The sequence below is a fragment of the Ranitomeya variabilis genome, chromosome 6 (assembly GCF_051348905.1).
Source record: "Ranitomeya variabilis isolate aRanVar5 chromosome 6, aRanVar5.hap1, whole genome shotgun sequence".
NCBI classification, from domain to species: Eukaryota; Metazoa; Chordata; class Amphibia; order Anura; family Dendrobatidae; genus Ranitomeya; species Ranitomeya variabilis.
In genome coordinates this window covers 365970595-365996541 of record NC_135237.1, presented here as the reverse complement: position 1 = coordinate 365996541, position 25947 = coordinate 365970595, and the positions used below count along the sequence as shown (strand labels likewise).

General features: G+C 42.7%; 1 protein-coding gene across 6 annotated transcripts in view; it reads left to right on the top strand.

The window, feature by feature from the left end:
- RIPOR2 (RHO family interacting cell polarization regulator 2) overlaps positions 1–25189 on the top strand; it is a 254439-nt gene extending 229250 nt beyond the window's left edge. For all 6 annotated transcript variants that reach the window (XM_077269995.1, XM_077269990.1, XM_077269993.1 and 3 more), the window contains 2 exons: positions 12395–12485; positions 21720–25189. In XM_077269995.1, coding sequence (XP_077126110.1) covers positions 12395–12485; positions 21720–22171 — 543 coding nt within the window. In that variant the 3' untranslated portion in view covers positions 22172–25189. The remainder of the gene's footprint in view (positions 1–12394; positions 12486–21719) is intronic.
- Positions 25190–25947: the final 758 nt, after the last annotated feature.

Genomic DNA, 25947 nt, shown 5'->3' with positions numbered 1-25947 from the left:
CTTTTAACAGAATGCTTTGCAGTGTAGATGTAATATATGTGTGGATTCTGAGCCCTGTGTATGCCCTTGTCAGTTGTTATGTACGTAGCTTTGTTTCTTTTGTCATATTTTTGGCCACCGCTCAGGTAATTTGTTTCCCCTCGGGCAGTTCCCACGTGTACTGTTAAACATAGCAATGACACCGATACAGAGGGAAAAACCTGGTTTGCTGGTAATACCGCCACTGAGCTCATTTTGTGCAGAAAGTTGGCCTTATGGTCGTGGGAAAGTGAAGTCTTTAAGCCTCTGGGATATCTAAATGGGCTGGATAAGAATTCTTTACATTAGCAAAAACTGAAAAACTCATAGCATATTTCTGGTTCTATAGCAACTGGTCAGAATTGTGCAAATAAATCAAGACAGAAATATTCTACTCATTCATTTGATGCTTTTGTGAATTTTTGTTTAATATTAATGGTTTTTAATCCGCAGGTTAATATGAAGTGTCTGTATGCTGAAGGTAATAAAATCTCCTCATGTATTCAGGCTGTCTAGCAGCCGCAAATCATGCAGCTGTGGCGACAAAAACGAAATCTCCGAGCACGCCCAAAATACTCGGAGACCACCCGAGCATGCTCGGAAAACCCAAGTAACAAGCATACTCACTCATCATTAGCCAGAAACAAAGTGCCAGTTCATCATTTGCAATTTTTTTTTCAATTTCTCTTTTTTGTCCTTTGCATTAACTTACTCAAAATGGCGCACATGGGTCATGAATGTTCCTTATTTTGGTCTCTAACCTTCTGTGTATGTCTTATTAGTGCAAAATATCCCATGTAAAATGTCACAAAATGTTTGCAAAAACATTTCAGGTGTACATAAAATCACTCCACGGGTAAGGAGAGGTACAAGCATGCAAAAATGTTGTGACTTTTTTGAAAAGTCAAAAATTATGAATCAGATGAAAACATCTGGAAAGTCTGAATACCGCCCACACTAACAAAGTAATAAAAATAATAGACAAACACATAAAAAATTACTTTAGAAAAGAAGCAAATGAAAAGATGAATATGGTGCAATCAAAATTGGGCACAAAGCTAAACAAAAGTGCAAAATCAATGATGAATCAGCATCCAAATTTTAATACTAGTGCAGAAAATATATTAGGCTAATATGTATAATACCCTTCTTTCATCTTTCATTGTACAGTGTGAACAATATATTTAATGTATAATAAACAGAAATACATGAGAGCATGGCCATAGGAGCTAAAAGACTTTAGTGACTTAATTTCCTGCTATAATGTAATCACTGACTGGGTGGATCAGGGAAATGCAGTAGCTATATTATATCTTGACCTCAGCAAAGCATTTGACAAAGTATCTCATACCATCCTTATTGAAAAAAGTATGGAATGTACAAGGCAACTGTTAAGTGGATTCATAACAACTGGCTTAGTGATCGGACCCAATGAGTGGTCATAAATGGCTGCACATCAAGTTGGAAGAATGTCTCAAGTGGGGTACCACAGTGCTCTGTCCTTTGCCCTGTATTGTTCAACATCTTTATAAATGATTTGGATGAAGGAATGTAGGGTAAACTGATTAAATTTGCTGATGACACAAAGCTATGAGAGATGGACGAACACTAGAGAAGAGTGAGAGAGGAGTAAAAAAGATCTAAACAAACTGGAACTGTGGGCAGAAACTAACAGAATGGTTTTAAACAGGGAGAAATGCAAAGTCCTACATCTGGGCAAGAAAAATGAAAAAAAAAAAACATATATAGAATGGGAGGAATAGGGCTAAGCAACAGCTAAAAAGACTTGGGTATTGGGTATACTAATGGATCACAGACTCAACATGAGTCAACAGTGTGATGCAGCAGCAAAAAAAGGCAAACACAATTCTGGGTTGCATTAACAGAAGCATACAGTCTAGATCACGTGAAGTAATTATCAATCTGTACGCCTCTTGGGTCAGACATCATCTGGAATACTGTGTCCCATTCTGGACACCACATTTTAAAAAAGACATGAACAAATTGGAGCAAGTTCAGAGAAAAGCGACCAGAATGTTCACCAGTCTGAAAACCATGTCCTATTTTGGTTAGAGGATTTAGGAATGTTTAGCTTGCAGAAGAGAAGACTGAGAGGAGACTTAAAGTGAACCTGTCAGGATTGCGATTGCCGAAAACTGCTACTACGCAGGCACAGACAGCGCCATCTTGGAGGAGGAATTTTCTTTCTTCTCTAGCAAGATGGCGCTGCCGGCACATGTGCAATAGCAGCTATCGGATCTCAACTATGTACACCGATAGCTGCTACTGTGCAGGTGCTGCAGGCGCCATTTAAAAAAAAAAATTTGTTATACTCCTCCGGAAAAGCTCAACCACATGTAGTAACTACACACTAAACATGTGATTATGCTGAAGCACAGTGCCATTTTTTTATTCAGTAAGTACAGGTATTCATTATGTAAACTAGGGGGCAGGTCAGTGAGGGATCAGTGACCTGTCAGCAGTCTGCGTTCTGAATACCTAATCAGAGCACCACATGGAGACCCCCCACAGGCCGCCCTGGGGCACAAGCATATCATTAACTCAAAACTGAAAATAAAGATTAAAAAACAACAACCACAAGACAGATTTCATCAACCAAGGTATCATTTTAATCAGTATAATGGTGCTGACATGACACTGTGTGTAGGTTTCTGTGCACAATCCCGCTGGTTCCCTTTAATAGTTGTCTACAAATATTTCAAGAGCTGTCACACTGTAAAGGGATAATCCTTATTTTTATTTGCACAAGAAAAAAACTAGAAGCAATGGGATGAAACTGAATGGGAGAAGATTAAGATTAGATATTCTAAAAAAAAAATTTGACTGTGAGGGTGATCAATGAGTGGAACAGTCTGCCACGAGAGGTGATAAGGGCTCCTTCAACGGAAAGTCTTCAAACAGAGGCTGGACAGACATCTGTCTGGGATGGTCTAGTGAATCCTGCATTGAGCATGGGATTAGACATGATGACCATGGAGGTCACTTCCAATTTTAACATTCTATGGTTCTATGATGCATTAGTTAGCATTGTAGCCTTGTCTTGGGATTTGAACGGCAGTTTAGACCATACCCGATCCCAGCTTTTAAAGTGCTTGTCCACCATTTGGACAACCCCTTCTGATTCCCCATGTTTGACCCTATTAAAGTAAAAACACATACTCGCCTTTTTATTTTAATGAGGAATGAGAAGGTGTTGTCCAAGTAGTGGACAACTCCTTTAAGCTTATCAGAGTTATGATTCCATGGAAAAAGGAGCACAAGACATCAGGAAGGTAATTCTAGTTATAATTAATAAAAGAAAGTTAGAGCAGTCGTGTTTTAAGTGATGTCCACACTACAGTGGAAAAATGCTGTTGGAATAGTGGAGATTTATACCTAGGTAGATTTCTAAGGCTGTATTCACATATGTAATGTGGTTGTGGCAGAAGCACCACTCCTGCGGGGTTTTTTTATTTCACCATCGACGTTGTATCACTAATCCATATTCCCTGCCCCCAGTAATATACTTACCAGTTGCTGGCGTCGGCTTTTTCCAGTACCGCTTCGGCCCCACCCTGCCATCTTGTGACCATTTCTCCTGACTGACTAGAAGTTAGAGCTAATGGTCGCAAGCTGTCAATGGAAATCTGAGAGCCTCATTCTCACCTCGTTCTGGCTCTCATAAACTTACATTGAGAAGTGACGTTCAGTCCGCCTAGCAAACACTGTAGCGATCTGCAGGTCACAAACTGCTGGAGACCAACCAGAGCGGTGCCGATAACAGAAGAACACCGCTGCATGATTTGCGGCTGCTCGACAGCCTGACTACATGTAGGGATTGCCTGTTTGTTAGGGAATCCCCAAGTGTTCAGGCTGTCTAGCAGCCGCAAATCATGCAGCTGTGGCGATGCAAACTAAATCTCCAAGCACGCCCAAAATACTCGGACATCACCCGAGCATGCTCTGAAATCTCGAGTAACGAGCATACTGGCTCATCACTAGTCATTATCTCTTTATACGTACTGTGGCATGCCAAGCAAGATACATTTGCCAGAATTGTGACATAATTTGCACAAAAAATTGTTTCATGATTGGCAACATATTTATAATGTTTTTGACTTTTTTTTTAAAGGGATTTTATTATCAGAAAATAACGTATTGTTTAAATCAGGTTCTCATGTTACATGTTTTTTTTTTAAATGTTGACAATTTGTTTTTCATATCACAATCTTTACTAAAGGAAAACAAAATTGCAATCTTACAATTTTCACACTGGCCACTTGGTTTTTTTAGGCTCATTCTTCCTGTAGTTTCAGGAAGAGTTTTCACCCTGATATTCAATGCAGGTTTACAATGACAGGTAACACCTGTATACACATCTAATAACATTGGATCCACCAATCACATTGGGAGATGTTTCACCTGCCCTTGCTCACCCTTTCTTTATAATGACCTTTGCACAGGCTCATTAGACACTTCAATTCCAAAGATAGGGTCAGGGTCTGAGCAATGTGGCTATGCACATGTGTTGTTTCCTGAAGCCAACAAGTAGTTACAGTCTAAAAAAAAAGGCTTACTGGCAAGTGTGAAAATTGCAAGATTTCTATTTTAACTTTAATGCAAAGTTGTGACTGATATGTAAAAAAAAATAAGAAAAAAAACATTGCCAAGAATTACAAAAGCATTCCTTTAGCAGAAAAACCTGATTTAAACTGTAGATAATTTTCTGATTGGTTCTCTTTAAGACTGTTCCAATGACAGGTGTTGGTGTAAGTGAGATGGGGTGTGGTTTATTGGAAAAGAGTGTGAACTAACATATGAGGCAATATGCCAGAATTGTGGTGCACATTTTTGGCACAAACTAAGCCAATTAGTAGGTGGTATAAACTTAGATAAGAAAGTTTTAACATTATACAGATTAATCAAAATGCATGAGCCACTGGATAAACAGGCTGCATTTTAGGAATGTCTAGGTCAGCGTTCCCAAAGTCCGGTCCTCAAGAGCCAACAACAGGTCATGTTTTCAGGATTTCCTTAGTATTGCACAGGTGATGGAATTATTGCCTGTCCAGGTGATGCAATTATCACATGTGCAATACTGAGGAAATCCTGAAAACATGGCCTGCTGGGTGGCTCTTGAGGACCGGACTTGGGGAACACTGGTCTAGGTTAATATCTTATGCATCTTAGATTCACTGACCCTGTCCTCGTACCCATCAAATTATGGACATTTGTGGAGTTCAGGTTTAGATCAGCAGTCGTTATGCAGACATCTATTACTTATGCCGCATTATTTTAATACCTCATAGATGGACCCATCTGCAGGTTGCAGTGTGCTGTGGAGTCTATTAACGTATGACCACTGGCAGGTGAAGAGGACAGATAGAATCAGACACAAGAACAACGGAAGTCTTAAATATGCAACCAGTCTTGAAATAGGAAACTCTCAACAGTAAATGTAATTCTGTAGATTTACCATTCCAAACAAGAAATTAATTTGTATATGTTTAAGTAACATCACCATGACATTATGAAAGTTAGTTGTGCAAGCCTCTTGGCTGTTTGGTAGTTTGCTGTCTACGTGGCTGGCACTGCCTACAACCGCATTATAATGTCCCATTGTGTAAGAGTTTTAATTTCTTAAAAAATAGCTAAATCCTGGTGCCAGATCAAGTGTAGAGTCTGTTCGATGTTCATTGGCTGCACCAATGCGTGCTTTGTCTGGCGCTCACCAGGTGGCATGGGCATGTGTCTACAGGTCTTCTTGAAGTCTATTTCTTTGACGGTTATCTTCTAGCGCCCTGTTCTTGTATTCCTAAGACCAAGCGTTTACATTTTACATGCTGATCTTGGCAGGATAAAAAATGGAACTGATCCAAACCAAGTTCTGAAACGCACTCATACCTATGTAAATTCTTGTAAAGAACTGAGTTCAAGAAAAGCATTTCTACATAGTAACATAGTTAGTAAGGCCGAAAAAAGACATTTGTCCATCCAGTTCAGCCTATATTCCTATATTCCATCATAATAAATCCCCAGATCTACATCCTTCTACAGAACCTAATAATTGTATGATACAATATTGTTCTGCTCCAGGAAGACATCCAGGCCTCTCTTGAACCCCTCGACTGAGTTCGCCATCACCACCTCCTCAGGCAAGCAATTCCAGATTCTCACTGCCCTAACAGTAAAGAATCCTCTTCTATGTTGGTGGAAAAACATTCTCTCCTCCAGACGCAAAGAATGCCCCCTTGTGCCCGTCACCTTCCTTGGTATAAACAGATCCTCAGCGAGATATTTGTATTGTCCCCTTATATACTTATACACGGTTATTAGATCGCCCCTCAGTCGTCTTTTTTCTAGACTAAATAATCCTAATTTCGCTAATCTATCTGGGTATTGTAGTTCTCCCATCCCCTTTATTAACTTTGTTGCCCTCCTTTGTACTCTCTCTAGTTCCATTATATCCTTCCTGAGCACCGGTGCCCAAAACTGGACACAGTACTCCATGTGCGGTCTAACTAGGGATTTGTACAGAGGCAGTATAATGCTCTCATCATGTGTATCCACACCTCTTTTAATGCACCCCATGATCCTGTTTGCCTTGGCAGCTGCTGCTTGGCACTGGCTGCTCCAGGTAAGTTTATCATTAACTAGGATCCCCAAGTCCTTCTCCCTGTCAGATTTACCCAGTGCTTTCCCGTTCAGTGTGTAATGGTGATATTGATTCCTTCTTCCCATGTGTATAACCTTACATTTATCATTGTTAAACCTCATCTGCCACCTTTCAGCCCAAGTTTCCAACTTATCCAGATCCATCTGTAGCAGAATACTATCTTCTCTTGTATTAACTGATTTACATAGTTTTGTATCATCTGCAAATATCAATATTTTACTGTGTAAACCTTCTACCAGATCATTAATGAATATGTTGAAGAGAACAGGTCCCAATACCGACCCCTGCGGTACCCCACTGGTCACAGTGACCCAGTTAGAGACTATACCATTTATAACCACCCTCTGCTTTCTATCACTAAGCCAGTTACTAACCCATTTACACACATTTTCCCCCAGACCAAGCATTCTCATTTTGTGTACCAACCTCTTGTGCGGCACGGTATCAAACGCTTTGGAAAAATCGAGATATACCACGTCCAATGACTCACCGTGGTCTAGCCTATAGCTTACCTCTTCATAAAAACTGATTAGATTGGTTTGACATGAGCGATTTCTCATAAACCCATGCTGATATGGAGTTAAACAGTTATTGTCATTGAGATAATCCAGAATAACATCCTTCAGAAACCCTTCAAATATTTTACCAACAGTAGAGGTTAGACTTACTGGCCTATAATTTCCAGGTTCACTTTTAGAGCCCTTTTTGAATATTGGCACCACATTTGCTATGCGCCAGTCCTGCGGAACAGACCCCGTCGCTATAGAGTCCCTAAAAATAAGAAATAATGGTTTATCTATTACATTACTTAGTTCTCTCAGTACTCCTGGGTGTATGCCATCCGGACCCGGAGATTTATCTACTTTAATCTTATTTAGCCGGTTTCGCACCTCTTCTTGGGTTAGATTGGTGACCCTTAATATAGGGTTTTCATTGTTTCTTGGGATTTCACCTAGCATTTCATTTTCCACCGTGAATACCGTGGAGAAGAAGGTGTTTAATATGTTAGCCTTTTCCTTGTCATCTACAACCATTCTTTCCTCACTATTTTTTAAGGGGCCTACATTTTCAGTTTTTATTCTTTTACTATTGATATAGTTGAAGAACAGTTTGGGATTAGTTTTACTCTCCTTAGCAATGTGCTTCTCTGTTTCCTTTTTGGCAGCTTTAATTAGTTTTTTAGATAAAGTATTTTTCTCCCTATAGTTTTTTAGAGCTTCAATGGTGCCATCCTGCTTTAGTAGTGCAAATGCTTTCTTTTTACTGTTAATTGCCTGTCTTACTTCTTTGTTTAGCCACATTGGGTTTTTCCTATTTCTAGTCCTTTTATTCCCACAAGGTATAAACCGCTTACAGTGCCTATTTAGGATGTTCTTAAACATTTTCCATTTATTATCTGTATTCTTATTTCTGAGGATATTGTCCCAGTCTACCAGATTAAGGGCATCTCTAAGCTGGTCAAACTTTGCCTTCCTAAAGTTCAGTGTTTTTGTGACTCCCTGACAAGTCCCCCTAGTGAAAGACAGGTGAAACTGTACAATATTGTGGTCGCTATTTCCTAGATGCCCGACCACCTGCAGATTTGTTATTCTGTCAGGTCTATTAGATAGTATTAGGTCTAAAAGTGCTGCTCCTCTGGTTGGATTCTGCACCAATTGTGAAAGATAATTTTTCTTGGTTATTAGCAGAAACCTGCTGCCTTTATGGGTTTCACAGGTTTCTGTTTCCCAGTTAATATCCGGGTAGTTAAAGTCCCCCATAACCAGGACCTCATTATGGGTTGCAGCTTCATCTATCTGCTTTAGAAGTAGACTTTCCATGATTTCTGTTATATTTGGGGGTTTGTAACAGACCCCAATGAGAATTTTGTTCCCATTTTTCCCTCCATGAATTTCGACCCATATGGACTCGACATCCTCATTCCCTTCGCTAATATCCTCCCTTAAAGTGGACTTTAGACAAGACTTTACATAGAGACAAACCCCTCCTCCTCTCCGATTTTTACGATCCTTTCTAAACAGACTGTAACCCTGTAAGTTAACTGCCCAGTCATAGCTTTCATCTAACCATGTCTCGGTTATTCCCACTATGTCAAAGTTACCTGTAGATATTTCTGCTTCTAGTTCTTCCATCTTGTTTGTCAGGCTTCTGGCATTTGCGAGCATGCAGTTTAGAGGATTTTGTTTTGTTCCAATCTCCTCGCTGTGGATTGTTTTAGAAATGTTCTTACCTCCCTTCTGAGTATGTTTTCCTGGGTCTTCTTTGTTCGAGTCTAATGTTTTTCTTCCCGTCCCCTCTTCTTCTAGTTTAATGCCCTCCTGATGAGTGTAGCGAGTCTTCTGGCGAATGTGTGTTTCCCAGGTTTGTTGAGGTGTAGTCCGTCTCTGGCGAGGAGTCCATCGTACAAGTAATTCACACCGTGGTCCAGGAATCCGAATCCTTGTTGTCTGCACCATCGTCTTAGCCAGTTGTTCGCATCAAGGATCCTGTTCCATCTCCTGGTGCCATGCCCGTCTACTGGAAGGATAGAAGAAAAAACTACCTGTGCATCCAGTTCCTTTACTTTCTTCCCCAACTCTTCAAAGTCCTTGCAGATTGTCGGTAGGTCCTTCCTTGCGGTGTCATTGGTGCCAACATGTATCAGAAGAAATGGGTGGACGTCCTTGGAGCTGAAGAGCTTTGGTATCCTATCAGTCACATCCTTGATCATCGCACCTGGAAGGCAGCATACTTCTCTTGCGGTTATGTCCGGTCTGCAGATGGCTGCTTTTGTGCCTCTCAGTAGTGAGTCTCCCACCACCACCACTCTTCGTTGCTTCTTGGCTGTACTTTTTGCTGTCACTTGTTGCTGCGTACCCTTTTCTTTTTTGCTTGCTGGTAGTGCTTCATCCTTAGGTGTGCCATCTTCAACCTCTACAAAGATTTGATATCGGTTCTTCAGTTGTGTGGTTGGTGATTTCTCCATGGTCTTCTTGCTTCTTTTGGTCACATGCTTCCACTCATCTGCTTTTGGAGGTTCTCTGACACTTTTTTCACCTTCTGTGACCAGTAGAGATGCTTCTGTTCTGTCTAGGAAGTCTTCATTCTCCTTGATGAGTTTCAAAGTTGCTATTCTTTCTTCCAGACCCCGCACCTTTTCTTCTAAAAGGGCCACTAGTCTACACTTCTGACAGGTGAAATTGGATTCTTCTTCTGGTCGATCTGCGAACATGTAGCACATGCTGCAGCTCACCATGTAGGTTGTCACATCTGCCATGTTGCTCCCAGATCCTGCTGACTTGCTGTGTGCTTTCCTTCTTGTGTAATCTAGTCAGCCAAGCTTTCTTGCAATAATGTCCTACAGGCAAAAATTTGCGCGCCGTAAGGCGCGTGGTTTGGTGATGCTTTCCAAGCAGCTGGTCCCGGCTGTACCCAACGATCTTCTTGCTGAGGGAGACTCTTCGCTTTTCCCAGAAGGCACCTGGAATATGCAAATTATCCTCCTCAAGCTTGAATCCCTGGTTTGGTGATGCTTTCCAAGCAGCTGGTCCCGGCTGTACCCAACGATCTTCTTGCTGAGGGAGACTCTTCGCTTTTCCCAGAAGGCACCTGGAATATGCAAATTATCCTCCTCAAGCTTGAATCCCTGGTTTGGTGATGCTTTCCAAGCAGCTGGTCCCGGCTGTACCCAACGATCTTCTTGCTGAGGGAGACTCTTCGCTTTTCCCAGAAGGCACCTGGAATATGCAAATTATCCTCCTCAAGCTTGAATCCCTGGTTTGGTGATGCTTTCCAAGCAGCTGGTCCCGGCTGTACCCAACGATCTTCTTGCTGAGGGAGACTCTTCGCTTTTCCCAGAAGGCACCTGGAATATGCAAATTATCCTCCTCAAGCTTGAATCCCTGGTTTGGTGATGCTTTCCAAGCAGCTGGTCCCGGCTGTACCCAACGATCTTCTTGCTGAGGGAGACTCTTCGCTTTTCCCAGAAGGCACCTGGAATATGCAAATTATCCTCCTCAAGCTTGAATCCCTGGTTTGCTGATGCTTTCCAAGCAGCTGGTCCCGGCTGTACCCAACGATCTTCTTGCTGAGGGAGACTCTTCGCTTTTCCCAGAAGGCACCTGGAATATGCAAATTATCCTCCTCAAGCTTGAATCCCTGGTTTCAAAAATGTTCTGCCCGGTTTCAAACCAGGGACCTTTTGCATGTTAGGCGAACGTGATAACCACTACACTACAGAAACCTCAATGTCTTTGAATTTTAAATTTCTAAATTTAAAAAATAACTACCAAAAGTGAAGATTGTGAATAGCTGTCCTCAGTTATGTAAAGTAGAATATTTATAACAGAGTACTTTTATAGAGCTCCAGTGAAGTCATTCTTATATCTCACCCTTCTGAGAACTTCAAATAACCTCCAAATAACTCCAAATTTCCTTAGCTGAATACATAATGCTGACAAGGCATTATGTATTCAGCTAAGGAAAAAACGTAAAGGGGGTTTATAGGACATTAATATTGATAGCCTATCCTTAGGAAAAATCTGTGTGTATAAATATACTCTTACTGTTTTTGTACCTTGCATTTGGTCCTTTTGCACAACAGACTTTTATAATTGAGGCACAAGCTACATACATTCCCAAATTCAACAAAAATTGCAATTTTCACACCGGTTTGATGAAGGGTTGTGTTGGAGGCAGACACTTATGAATCATTAAGAGGCACACATGTCTTAATGAATCAAGAATGACTGGCAAGTGGCGTGCACCTCTGTGCGCCTTGTCACATATGTTACTTCAGTCAGGTAATGGAATAAGATTTGTGGTGTAAAGAATGCCGCAGCTCATCATGAATTTGACAAGCTATGGCGTTGTACCCCCATTCCGCCCCAGCCCTACCGTTTTGATGGAGATCAGATAAACTGGTGTGAAAACAGTAAAAGTTACCAAATGTTTGCGCAACTCCAAGTTGTACAAAGTGACTTTTCACAGCAATTCTGCCAAAATTGCTTTGATGAATTGGGACCATAAATTTGTCGCATCACTTTGTAAAGGGGATAACTTGCCAATCTCAGAAGTGCAAGTTTTCTCGAAAAAAGACTATCCATAACTATCGACCAATTGCCTGTTGTTCCGGTAATTATTCTTTTCCACCTCCAAACACATATGCACACTCAGTTTGACCAAGCATGCTTCTGTTGCCATTAGGAAAAGGTGAATAAACTGCTTCCAGGCACTTTTAGCAGAACATCATGCATGCCCCTTTTTCTTCCTGATCATTTTAGCAGTGTATTGACTTGGATTGTGATTCTACAAATAGACTGCTGCATGATGTATGGATAACCCATGCTGAACATATGGAAATTTGGAGTATTCAACATTCTAATGTACAAGGGGTCAAACTATACACCCGAAGGAAGAAAGTTTCTGTAAAAATTTGCAAAAAAAACAACACTTCAGAAATTGGTATTGGTCAGTGGTGGAAGACATTTTTTTTATAATTATCTTTCAATGTCCTGAACCTTAATATCCAAGAATGTCTTCAGTTATACAGATATTAAAGAATGATTGAAGGCGAATGTCATATTTGTAGGACAATTAGACTATACATTACGGGTGTTCATCACCTTCCTCTGGTTCTCATGAAAGTTTTGTACATTTATAAATGTTGAACTCAACCAACATATGTCAACTATGTAACCTTGTGCACTTTGTGTATTTTAGGCTCAAGAAAGCATTAATATTCTTGTCACCATCTGTCAGTCTGATAATGAAGAGCTTAATAAGGTTGCTTCTGAGACATTGATGTCTCTAGGTAAGTCAATTATACACACCTTCTAAGTGCACCATCGCTGTAAATGGAGGCATAAAGTGTCATTATATAAGAGCTTGACATGGTTTGAGGTACACAGATTTTATATATTTTAGGAAATGTCCAAAAATGTCCAAACTAATGGCTGATTTTGAAGGATTCGTACATTGGGTTATAAATTGGATACAATTGCAGCTTAAAGAGGTCATTTGACCTTTGAACCATGCTTGTATGTATAGCCAGAATAACTGCTTTGTGGTGACCACAAAATGAATGAAAATGTTTCTGTAGTGTGCTGTAACATGTTCTTTCCAGTCTTGCAAATAAATTAAAGCATTTATCTGACCTTTAAAAAAAATAAAACAGCAGCAAATAGTTTAGAGGTTGAAAGAAGACACCAGTTGATCGAGTTTAACCTAACATGTTTATCTAGAGCAGGGATGTCAAATTCGAACACACAAAGGTCCAAAATTAAGAACTTGGACAAAGTCATGAGCCAACCAGTATACAGTATAATTGGCCCCACATAGTCCCCCATACAAAATAATGAGCCCCACCTAGTCCTCTGTGAGGGAACGCCAGGGCCGTAGTCGTGGCAGAGAGTATCTGATTACACACGCCCTGGTCTTCCATCACATGAAAACAATGTCCCCTTTTTAGTGTACCTTCAGCTACATCATCCGCACCGTCAGGGTTCCATCTGAGCAGCCGAAGTTCTGCTGCTGGTGTTCTTGCACAAATAGAGACAGAGTTCACGTTCAACTTAAAACAGATAACTTTACTGGTTTCTTCTCTCAGCACATCCATGTCTTTTGCAGCATCAACATTAGGTTCCACACAGCATATTTTCTTTGCCTTTTCAGTTACAGCATCAACATTAGGTTCCACATAGCACATGTCCTTCGCTTTCCCTGTGCTTTTTATTGTGTTCCCGGGACGTCCCGTCCCGCTCGGTATCGCAGCGTCCTCCCTTTCCGGCCTGACTCCCTTTAGGAGTTCCCTTGTCCATTTCGCACCAGGAATAAGGGCATCAGCCCAAGCAGCAAGCTGCTACCTGTGGTACTGTCCTGCTGTGACTCTTGCTGTAGCTCCTTCTCTCACTACCGTTGTCACTGCTGCTGTCACTGCTTCTTGCACTGCTGCACTTCTGGCCCGCTGACTTCTTACTTCGAACGTTGTGGGTCCCACTGTGTTGCCCCGGGCTCTAGAGCCCTACGGCACTGCCTGGGCTCTCTAGCCTGTCTCGGCTCCCAGGCTACAATGGGGCAATGTTATAGTGTAAAAAAAAAATATTCACATGTGTAAAAAAAAAACTAAAAGAAAAAAATTCCCCCAAAAAAATATTGTTCCTAAAATGCATTTCTTTATCAAAATAATAAAAAAAACAATAAAAGTACACACATTTAGTATTGCCGCGTCCGTAACGACCCGACCTATAAAACTGTCCCACTAGTTAACCCCTTCAGTGAACACCGTTAAAAAAAAAAAAAAAAAAAAAAGTGGCAAAAAACAACCCTTTATTATCATACCGCCAAACAAAAAGTGGAATAACACGCGATCAAAAAGGATATAAATAACCATGGTACCGCTGAAAACGTCATCTTGTCCCGCAGAAAACGAGCTGCCAGACAGCGTCATCAAAGAAAAAGTTATAGTCCTCAGAATAAAGCGATGCAAAAATAATTATTTTTTCTATAAAATAGTTTTTATCGTATAAAAGCGCCAAAACATAAAAAAATTATATAAATGAGGTATCGCTGTAATCGTACTGACCCAAAGAATAAAACTGCTTTATCCATTTTACCAAACGCGGAACGGTATAAACGCCTCCCCCAAAAGAAATTCACGAATAGCTGGTTTTTGATCATTCTGCCTCACAAAAATCGGAATAAAAAGCGATCAAAAAATGTGACGTGCCCGAAAATTTTATCAATAAAAACGTCAACTCGTCCCACAAAAAACAAGACCTCACATGACTCTGTGGACCAAAATATGGAAAAATTATAGCTCTCAAAATGTGGTAACGCAAAAAATATTTTTTGCAATAAAAAGCGTCTTTCAGTGTGTGAAAAGTGTGTGTGAAAAATTAAAAAAATTTAAAAATGTATTTATTTCCATTTTCCCGTTAGGGTTAGGGCTAGGGTTAGGGTTAGGGCTAAGGTTAGTGTTAGGGCTAGGATAAGGGCTAGGGTTAGGGTTGGGGCTACAGTTACGGTTGGAGCTAAAGTTAGGGTTAGGGTTGGGGCTAAAGTTAGGGTTAGGGTTTGGATTACATTTACGGTTGGGAATAAGGTTGGGATTAGGGTTAGGGATGTGTCAGAGTTAGGGGTGTGGTTAGGGTTACCATTGGGATTAGGGATGTGTTTGGATTAGGGTTTCAGTTATAATTGGGGGGTTTCCACTGTTTAGGCACATCAGGGGCTCTCTAAACGTGACATGGCGTCCGATCTCAATTCCAGCCAATTCTGCATTGAAAAAGTAAAACAGTGCTCCTTCCCTTCCGAGCTCTCCTGTGCGCCCACACAGGGGTTTACACCAACATATGGGGTATCAGCGTACTCAGGACACATTGGACAACAACTTTTGGGGTCCAATTTTTCCTCTTACCCTTGGGAAAATACAAAACTGGGGGCTAAAAAATAATTTTTGTGAAAAAAAAAAAAAGAATTTTTATTTTCACGGCTCTGCGTTATAAACTGTAGTGAAACACTTGGAGGTTTAGATAAGTTCACACATTTAGATAAGTTCCTTGGGGGGTCTAGTTTCCAATATGGGGTCACTTGTGGGGGGTTTCTACTGTTTAGGTACATTAGGGTCTCTGCAAACGCAATGTGACGCCTGCAGACCAATCCATCTAAGTCTGCATTCCAAATGACGCTCCTTCCCTTCCGAGCTCTGACAAGCGCTCAAACGGTGGTTCCCCCCCACATATGGGGTATCAGCGTACTCAGCTCAAATTGGACAACAACTTCTGGGGTCCAATTTCAACTGTTACCCTTGGAAAAATACAAAACTGGGGGCTAAAATATAATTTTAGTGGAAAAAAAAAAAGAATTTTTATTTTCATGGCTCTGCGTTATAAACTGTAGTGAAACACTTGGGAGTTCAAAGCTCTCACAACACATCTAAATGAGTTCCTTAGGGGGTCTACTTTCCAAAATCGTGTCACTTGTGGGGGGTTTCAATGTTTAGGCACATCAGTGGCTCTCCAAACGCAACATGGCGTCCCATCTCAATTCCTGTCAATTTTGCATTGAAAAGTCAAACGGCGCTCCTTCCCTTCCGAGCTCTCCCATGCGCCCAAACAGTGGTGTACCCCCACATATGGGGTATCAGCGTACTCAGGACAAATTGTACAACAACTTTTGGCATCCAATTTCTTCTCTTACCCTTGGGAAAATAAAAAATTGGGGGCGAAAAGATCATTTTTGTGAAAAAATATGATTTTTAATTTTTACGGCTCTGCATTATAAACTTCTGTGAATCACTTAATGGGTCAAAGTGCTCACCACACATCCTTAGGGGGTCTACTTTCCAAAATGGTGTCACTTGTCGGGGGTTTCAATGTTTAGGCACATCAGTGGCTCTCCAAACGCAACATGGCGTCCCATCTCAATTCCAGTCAATTTTGCATTGAAAAGTCAAATGGCGCTCCTTCGCTTCCGAGCTCTGCCATGCGCCCAAACAGTGGTTTACCCCCACATATGGGGTATCGGCGTACTCAGGACAAATTGTGCAACAACTTTTGGGGTCCATTTTCTTCTGTTACCCTTGGTAAAATAAAACAAATTGGAGCTGAAGTAAATTTTTTGTGAAAAAAAGTTAAATGTTCATTTTTATTTAAACATTCCAAAAATTCCTGTGAAACACCTGAAGGGTTAATAAACTTCTTGAATGTGGTTTTGAGCACCTTGAGGGGTGCAGTTTTTAGAATGGTGTCACACTTGGGTATTTTCCATCATATAGACCCCTCAAAATGACTTCAAATGTGATGTGGTCCCTAAAAAAAAAATGGTGGTGTAAAAATGAGAAATTGCTGGTCAACTTTTAACCCTTATAACTCCCTAACAAAAAAAAATGTTGGTTCCAAAATTGTGCTGATGTAAAGTAGACATGTGAGAAATGTTACTTATTAAGTATTTTGTGTGACATATCTCTGTGATTTAATTGCATAAAAATTAAAAGTTGGAAAATTGCAAAATTTTCAAAATTTTCGCCAAATTTCAGTTTTTTTCACAAATAAACGCAGGTAATATCAAAGAAATTTTACCACTATAATGAAGTACAATATGTCACGAGAAAACAATTGTCAGAATCACCGGGATCCTTTGAAGTGTTCCAGAGTTATAACCTCATAAAGGGACAATGGTCAGAATTGTAAAAATTGGCCCGGTCATTAACGTGCAAACCACCCTTGGGGGTAAAGGGGTTAAGGTCAAAATAGGCTGGGTCATGAAGGGGTTAACAGGTAAGACGAACGCTGGTCGTTAATCACATTGCGGCCTCAGCATTAGCTTCACTGAATGGGGAAATACTTACCAATTAGCTTTCCCCTACGGGGGCGTACAAGTACGACTTGTTGATGCACCAATATAACGCGACACTGTGATCAAGGCCACAGCGTGGCTGAAACGTCTTTTTGCCTGTCGCTTATCACCTATAAATAAAAACATTTCACTTGAAGCTAAATTTCTGTTAAGTGTGCAGTGATTATTGATTTGTATTGACTTCTAATATATAAAGCTGAATGTGTGTGTGTATGTATGTATGTATGTATGTGTGTATGTCCGGGATTGGCATCTGCACTGTCGCAGCTACAGCCACAAAATTTTGCACAGTCACACATCTGGACCCCGAGAGCGTCATAGGCTATGTTGTGAGGCGAAATTTTAACCCCGCGCGTTCCAATTCACCAAACAATTTTGCCTCTATCTACATAATGGGGAAAAAGTGAAAGGAAAAGTGTTGGAGGCAAATTGACAGCTGCCAGATGTGAACAAGGGGGACTTAAAGAATGAGAGCAATGGCGCCAGAGTATATACCATACAGCTGCTAAGGTGGGGCCCCGACATGGGATACTCACCACACACAGGGATATGAAAACACACACAAAATGCGCCACACAGTACCACGTGCTTGAACACATATACCACCCTCAGCACACATTTCACCACACATACACCAACCTCGCCACATAAAAGTTGAAACACAAAAGTCACCGCTCAAAACTCGCCACGCACAAAATTCGCCACATGCAAAATTAGGCTCACGCAAAACTCGCCACACGTGCAAAACTCACCTCATGGAAAACTCGCCACACGCAAAACTTGCACAAGCGGAAAAATTGCCACATGCACAAAAGTTGCAACACATGCAAAAGTTGCCTCACACAAAACTTGCATATACTCAAAACGCACCACACATAAAACTCGCCACGTGCAAAACTCGCCATGCGCAAATCTTGCTGCACACAACTTGCTACACTAACTTGTCACGTGCAACTCGACACACAAAAAGTTGCTACACGCATGTCGCCACACAAAACTCAACACACACAGCTTGACACATGAAACTCACCCTAAAACACACACAAGTCTGGTATTATCCTTCAAAAATAAAAATCTGATTAATAAGCAGACAAACTACAAGAGCAACAAATGTACCATATAGGAAATACGGCAGCTGTCAGTCACATGACCTGTCTATTATGTGTATGTGTGAGCTAATATATACTGCCAGGCGGGAGGGCTTCCTGTTGGCTGGGGATTTATCAGGCTGCCAATTTAGCTTACAAATACTGGGGTAAAAATACTGACCAAATAACGTGTGAACGAGGTCTAATACAGGAGATGACCTACAGGTACATACTATATACAGGGGAGATGACACACAGGTATATACTATATACAGGAGCAGATGACACACAGGTATATACTATATACAGGAGGAGATGACTTACAGGTATATACTATATAAAAGAGGAGATGACACATAGGTATATAGAGGAGGAGATGACATACAGCAGGTATATACTATATACAGGGGAGATGACATACAGGTATATACTATATAAAGGAGGAGATGACATACAGGTGTATACTGTATACAGAAGAGATGACATACAGGTATATACTATATGCAGGAGGAGATGCCACATAGGTATATACTGTACAATATACAGGAGGAGATGACATACAGCAGGTATATACTAAATACAGGGGAGATGACATACAGGTGTATACTATATATAAGGGAGATGACAAACATGTATATACTGAGGGGAAAATGAGAGGTGTGAGGTGAAAATGAAAAGGTGTGAGTGCAAAATGAGAGGAGTGAGGGAAAATAGTGGAGTGATCGGAAGATGACAGATGTGAGGTCGAAATGACAAGTGTTAGGGGGGAATGAGAGGAGTGAGGGGGAAAATAAGAGGAGTGAGGGGGAAAATGAGAGATGTGAGGGGGAAAATGAGAGGCGTGATGGGAAAATAAGAGAAGTGAGGTGCTATAACTAACCACAGATATTTACTATGCCCAGGCAACGCCGGGATTCTCAGCTTATATATATATATATATACTAGCTATTGAACCCGTTCTACGCCCGGGTGGCGAGCATTTATATTGGTATATGGTCTCCATCCTGGTGTGTGCTGCTCCCATCTTGCTCTCCCATCCTGTCATGTGCTGCTCCATCCTGCGCCCCCATCCTGTCATGTGCTGCTCCACCGTGTCATGTGCTGCTCCATCCTGCGCCCCCATCCTGTCATGTGCTGCTCCACCGTGTCATGTGCTGCTCCATCCTGCGCCCCCATCCTGTCATGTGCTGCTCCACCGTGTCATGTGCTGCTCCATCCTGCATCCCCATCCTGTCATGTGCTGCTCCACCGTGTCATGTGCTGCTCCATCCTGCGCCCCCATCCTGTCATGTGCTGCTCCACCGTGTCATGTGCTGCTCCATCCTGCATCCCCATCCTGTCATGTGCTCCCATCCTGCGCCCCCATCCTATCACGTGCTGCTCCATCCTGCGCCCCCATCAGTGCGGGCGGCTGTGCTGAGTGCGGGCGGCTGTGCTGAGTGCGGGCGGCTGTGCTGAGTGCGGGCGGCTGTGCTGAGTGCGGGCGGCTGTGCTGAGTGCGGGCGGCTGTGCTGAGTGCGGGCGGCTGTGCTGAGTGCGGGCGGCTGTGCTGAGTGCGGGCGGCTGTGCTGAGTGCGGGCGGCTGTGCTGAGTGCGGGCGGCTGTATGTGGCTGTGCTGAGTGCGGGCGGCTGTATGTGGCGCGGCTGTGCGTGGCTGTGCTGGGTGCGGGCAGCTGTGGGTGGCTGCGTGGCTGGGCTGGGTGCGGCAGCTGTGGACGGCTGTGCTAGGTGCGGTGGCTGTGCGTGGCTGTGCTGGGTGCGGTGGCTGTGGTGGGTGCGGCGGCTGTGGGTGGCTGTGCTGGGTGCGGCGGCTGTGGACGGCTGTGCTGGGTGCGGTGGCTGTGCTGGGTGCGGTGGCTGTGCTGGGTGCGGTGGCTGTGCTGGGTGCGGTGGCTGTGCTGGGTGCAGCGGCTGTGCTGGGTGCGGTGGCTGTGCTGGGTGCAGCGGCTGTGTGTGGCTGTAGGCGGCTGTGGGTGGCTGTGGGCGGCTGTGCGTGGCTGTGCTGGGTGCGGCGGCTGTGCTGGGTGCGGCGGCTGTGCTGGGTGCGGCGGCTGTGCGTGGCTGTGCTGGGTGCGGTGGCTGTGGTGGGTGCGGCGGCTGTGCTGGGTGCGGCCGCTGTGCGTGGCTGTGCTGGGTGCGGCGGCTGTGCTGGGTGCGGCGGCTGTGCTGGGTGCGGCGGCTGCGCGTGGCTATGCGTGACTGTGCTGGGTGCGGCGGCTGTGCTGGGTGCGGTGGCTGTGGTGGGTGCGGCGGCTGTCGCCACCTGATTCATTTCCGCCGCCATTTTCTTGGTCCTGCTCCCGGAATCGGCGCCTGCGCAGTCCGCGCTTTCCGGCGCCATTTTCTTGAAGACACACTGCAATGTGTCTTCAAGAAAATGGCGCCGGAAAGCGAAGACTGCGCAGGCGTCGATTCCGGGAGCAGGACCAAGAAAATGGCGGCGGAAATGAATCAGGTGGTGTAAGTAACAAATAGCTGTGGCATGAAGTGCCACAGCCTCATGGCACAGTAATTTGTTACTTGCGCTACCTCATTCATTTCCGGCGCCATTTTCTGTGTCCTCCTGGTGCCGGAATCGGCGCCTGCGCAGTCCGCGCTTTCCGGCGCCATTTTCTTGAAGACACACTGCATTGTGTCTTCAATAAAATGGCGCCGGAAAGCGCGGACTGCGCAGGCGCCGATTCCGGGAGCAGGGGGACATTCATGGCCCGGAATCGCGTCGGTGGAACGGGACAGGTAAGTATACTAAAAGAAAGAACCTGGCACTCAACTTAATGCTTGTGAGATTTTAATCGTAGTAGCCAAAACGTTTCGGTCCTATATCTGGACCTTCATCAGTTACGTACTATGATGAAAAAAGTAAATGACTGTAGTGTCATATAAGGCACAGCATGGTCTGCGTCTGGTATTTGCGCAGATAGGTTTAGGCACACAGAATGGACTTATTCACGCTGATAGGTGCTGTGCTTGTGTCCAGACACGGAATCCCCGCTTGTCTCTTGAGACAAGCGGGGATTCCGTGTCTGGACACAAGCACAGCACCTATCAGCGTGAATAAGTCCATTCTGTGTGCCTAAACCTATCTGCGCAAATACCAGACGCAGACCATGCTGTGCCTTATATGACACTACAGTCATTTACTTTTTTCATCATAGTACGTAACTGATGAAGGTCCAGATATAGGACCGAAACGTTTTGGCTACTACGATTAAAATCTCACAAGCATTAAGTTGAGTGCCAGGTTCTTTCTTTTAGTATCACATGGTGTGGGAACCTACCTGGGCACCACCAGTAGTAGTGCACACGGCTTTATCTTTGAGGTAAGTATACTCACCCTCCGCCTCCTGGCTCGTCCCTGCTTCTCCGTTGGAGATTGCGGTGTGCGTTCAGCGCTTACGCATACCGCGATCTCCTGGGAGCGTCGCTCTGTGGGGTCCAGACTGCGCCGGCGCTTGCGCTTGCGCAGTCTATAAAGGCTTCGGACAGAGTGACGCTCCCAGCGTTATATTATAGATATATATATATACAGAGGCACAGCTATATGTAATATGTAACCCTGATATTATGCGGTTGACTGACCCTGTCTTCTTTTTATTTCCAGGGGAAGATGGAAGGCAGGCATATGAAATTCTTCAAAGAGCACCTCCTGCTGGAAATGGAAGACCTGCATCTGAATGCCTTGAGACAGTTCCTCTGGACACAGAGGATGGAAAGCAGGCGCATGAATGTCCTAGGAGAGCTGCTACAGAAGGGGAAGATGACAGCCTGGGACATGAATGTGCTGAGAAAGCTGATCTAGAAGGAGATGGAAGGCAAGCACATGAATGTCCAGAGGAAGTGTCTTCAGTTGGAGAAGATGTAATGTGGATACATGAAGGTCTACAGAATGCTGGTCCAAAAGGAGAAGATGGAGAGCAGGCACATGAATGCCTTGATAAAGTAACTCTAGAAGCAGACGATGGAAAGCAACACAATGAATGCCTGGAAGAAACTACTCCAGAAGTAGCGACCATAGCAGAGCGCACAGTCCCAGCTACAGCCACTGCTCTTTAGTGTTCGTTGGTTACTATTGAGTATTGGAATTGGATTAGATCTGACTTTAGAAGTTGGTGCTGTATTCAGTGAAAAAATATTGATAATGTCTGCGTTAATGTCTATTGGCCAATGTGAATTTGTTATAAATCTTAGCATTTTAGTGTTTGGTTCAGATTTACTTCTTTACCCACAATTCTTTAGTGCTGAACTGACAGAAGACACTAGAAACCACCACCAGTGTATGCATGTCTACTTAACTTCCAAAGTTTTGTATTCTTTTATTCAATCCATTCTGTTTTAATTTGTTTTTGATAATCTAATACATAGGTATCATTTACAGAATTAATCCGCCTGCTAATGGTTTAAAGGGATATCCAGGATTTGTTAAATTAATCATTTTTTCCAAGAAAGTGCCCCCCATTGTCCAAGGGCAGTATCTGTAAGTGCAGTGCAGTGGTAGTCATGCAACCAGGATTTTATATTGTATCATCGATAAGTAGCTCCAAAAATATTCTGATTTGTAAATTACACTTTTTATCTAGTTGTATGTATGTTCCTTATCCAAGAATCGTGTTCTTCTTTGTACATATGACGCCAGTATCCTGTGGCATACTGTTTGCTTTTCATGGTGACCTACCAATGAGCTAGTATTGCCCTGATTACTGTGAAATCTTATCATTATATCTAAACTATGAAACGCTATAAGCCACGTACACACGGTCAGTATTTGGTCAGTATTTTACATCAGTATTTGTAATGCAAAACCGGCAGTGGAACAATCAGAGGAAAAGTATAATAGAAACATGTCACCACTTCTGTAGTTATCACCCACTCCTGGTTTTGGCTTACTAATTAATACTGATGTAAAATACTGGCCAAATACTGAACGTGTGAATGTGGCCTTTAAAGCAAGGGATTTCAGCCTACACACAGCTGCCGATAAATCAAAGCGAAACAATCACCTGTAGTTTAAGATTAAACCCAAAACAGGCAAATAACTCATGCAGTCCTCCAGAAGATGGCTTGAAATTGACATCCTGAGTGTGGTGATAATGTGGTGAGATGATGCACTAGAATGACCTGATCAATCAGGTAATGTCCGTATGCTCCTTCTGCACCACCCTTGCTCTATACAATACAGGGTACACTGCCATGTGCAGTTTTCATCTGCAATGCTGACTAAGAAATAATTCTGTAATTTGTAAAATGTATCTAGTGATAAAGAATGATGCTTTTTATTTGTCATTTTGCACCAATTTTCTAATGGGCACTTTTGTAAATACATTTTCCTATTAGATATATCAGACCCTTGTATCCAACTCTACTGAGCAGGTATGTTTATTTTACAGTGAAAATTTCCTTTTAAATTATATATTTTTATTTGATCTTGAAGACATTAGGAACACTGCAGTTCAGTTAAATATCATCCATTATTGGTCACAGCAGCCAATCGACTCAGCTCCGTGATCGGCTGCAGTGGTTATGTGGGCTGTCGACGTGACATCACCGCTGCAGCCAAAACACTGAGCAACATCAGAAAGCCATTTTACATTAGGAAACATTAGGGCTCTAGTTTTCTGAAAATGGAAAACCTCTTTAAGCTTGCTCTGAATCAGTTAATATTATTTTAAGGCCTCCTATACATTTAAGCTGGCTGAACCTTACAATTTCAACAAATCAGCCTTTTTCTCATACTTGTAAGGGGTGAGGTTTTCTAACTCCAAAAAATAAGTGGTATGTAGAATCTGATATGCTGAACCTTTTATTCTCCCTGGAGATGAACTGGTGCCAGCAGAAAGGCTTCCTCCGCTCTCCCAGTTAGGAATACATGTACACTCAGCTGCACCAAGTGTGCATATGTATGGAGCATCAGGAGAGATAGCTGTTGGCTGAACGAGCATTCGGCTGACAGCTATAAAGTAGGTGCCCTCAGGGCTCATTTACACATCGGTTTTTCTTGTATGAGTGCGATCATATGATTTGATCAAGTTTGCAGCAAGCAGCCAAGTAAGTGACACATCTCTGAAATTTGGGTCTCTGCCCAATATCATGCTGCTCTCGGATTACATAACAAAAATCTGGTGACAGATTCCCTTTAACCACTGCAAATCATATGCTCCAAAATGTATAAATTGGTATATTATTATTATAAATATTTTGCTGCGTACTGCGTTTTCATCCAGTAGAATGCCACATGGTCCGCGAAGTTCACCCATCTTATACATGGTTGTGATCAATTCCCTAAGGATGCAACATCTTCACTGAGATACAAATGTCACTGTGTTCCCGCACCTAAGTGAGGCTCTATGAGGATGGAAATAAAATGTTGATACTGTTTTGTACTATGAGAACATTTCTATTTATTCAGGGACATTCAGGTAACTGTACGGTATCTTTGTAATGTAAATAAATGTTGTGGCGCTCACCTTTTATGAGCAGATAAAGTGACGGCGAGTCTGGTACGTCTGCTAGAACATTGCCCTTGAAGTCAATTCTTTGTCCTAATGTAACCACCAGGTAAGAGGTTTCCACGCACCTCGGCTTATGAACAAAAGCTTGTGGTGCTTTGATCTGGCCGGGAGTAATTGATGAGGCATTGTTACCTGTCTTCTGCACAGTCTGCAGTGTTGTGCTATGCTGTAACGCGATGAGAAAACTCTACCGCTCCAGCATTAACATTTCCCAAAACACTTGGCAGAACCTATTTTTTCAGAAAAGTTACTTAGGAACCACGTATATTTATTGATAGAGTATATCCTTATTATATTGTAGGTCTCTATTCTTCATGGTTTTATTTAACAGGAACAAATTTAAGATATATTAGTTACTTTAGATATTTGATTTCAAGGTCTATGACACTTGTTGGTCCTAGAAAAGGATTAATGTTAAACTCCTAGCAGTGTCTTGTTCTATTGCATGAGGTGATTCCTCGTTGGACTGACCTGTGCTATTGTGCCTTTATAGATCTGCTGTATTTGTACTAAGCCTATTTTCCTTTGTGTATAAGGTTCAATAAAGACTATTTTTGAAATACTAGCATATAGTGTTCATTGTCATTTTTAAGTGTAGGGAAGATGAAGATGGCACTCGTACACACGTAGTGATCTGCGTTACACTTTATTCGAACATTTAAGACATGGAACTGGGGAAGTAGGTATCCTTATGGACGACGGCCGTTTCATGTCTTACCGACGCTTCAACAGGTCCAGGTTTGTTTTTTTCCTGCCATTTTTAATCTAATAAAATGGGATTGTCCACAACCTTTGTTAGAAGTGACCCTAAATAATAAGCCACTGCTGAGACCACAAGATGCAATCTGTAGGGAATTCTATCAGCAAATATTGCCAGGAAGAGGAAAGTGGAGTATTCCCTGGATTAAAGGTACCGTCACACTCAGCGACGCTGCAGCGATATAGACAACGAGCCGATCGCTGCAGCGTCGCTGTTTAGGTCGCTGTAGAGACGTCAAACACAGCAGCTCCAGAACGATGCAGGAGCGATCCTGTGACGTAACGGTGATTCATTTCTCGTTCTCACAGGTCGTTAGCTCCATGTAAAACATTGCTGGCATCGTTGCTTTTGCTGTCAAACACGACGATACACGCCGACCTGACGACCAAATAAAGTTCTGGACTTCTAGCTCCGACCAGCGATATCACAGCGGGATCCTGATCGCTGCTGCGTGTCAAACACAACAAGATCGCTATCCAGGACGCTGCAATGTCACGGATCGTTGTCGTTCTCGTTGTAAAGTTGCTGAGTGTGAAGGTACCTTAAGTCATCAATATGAGATT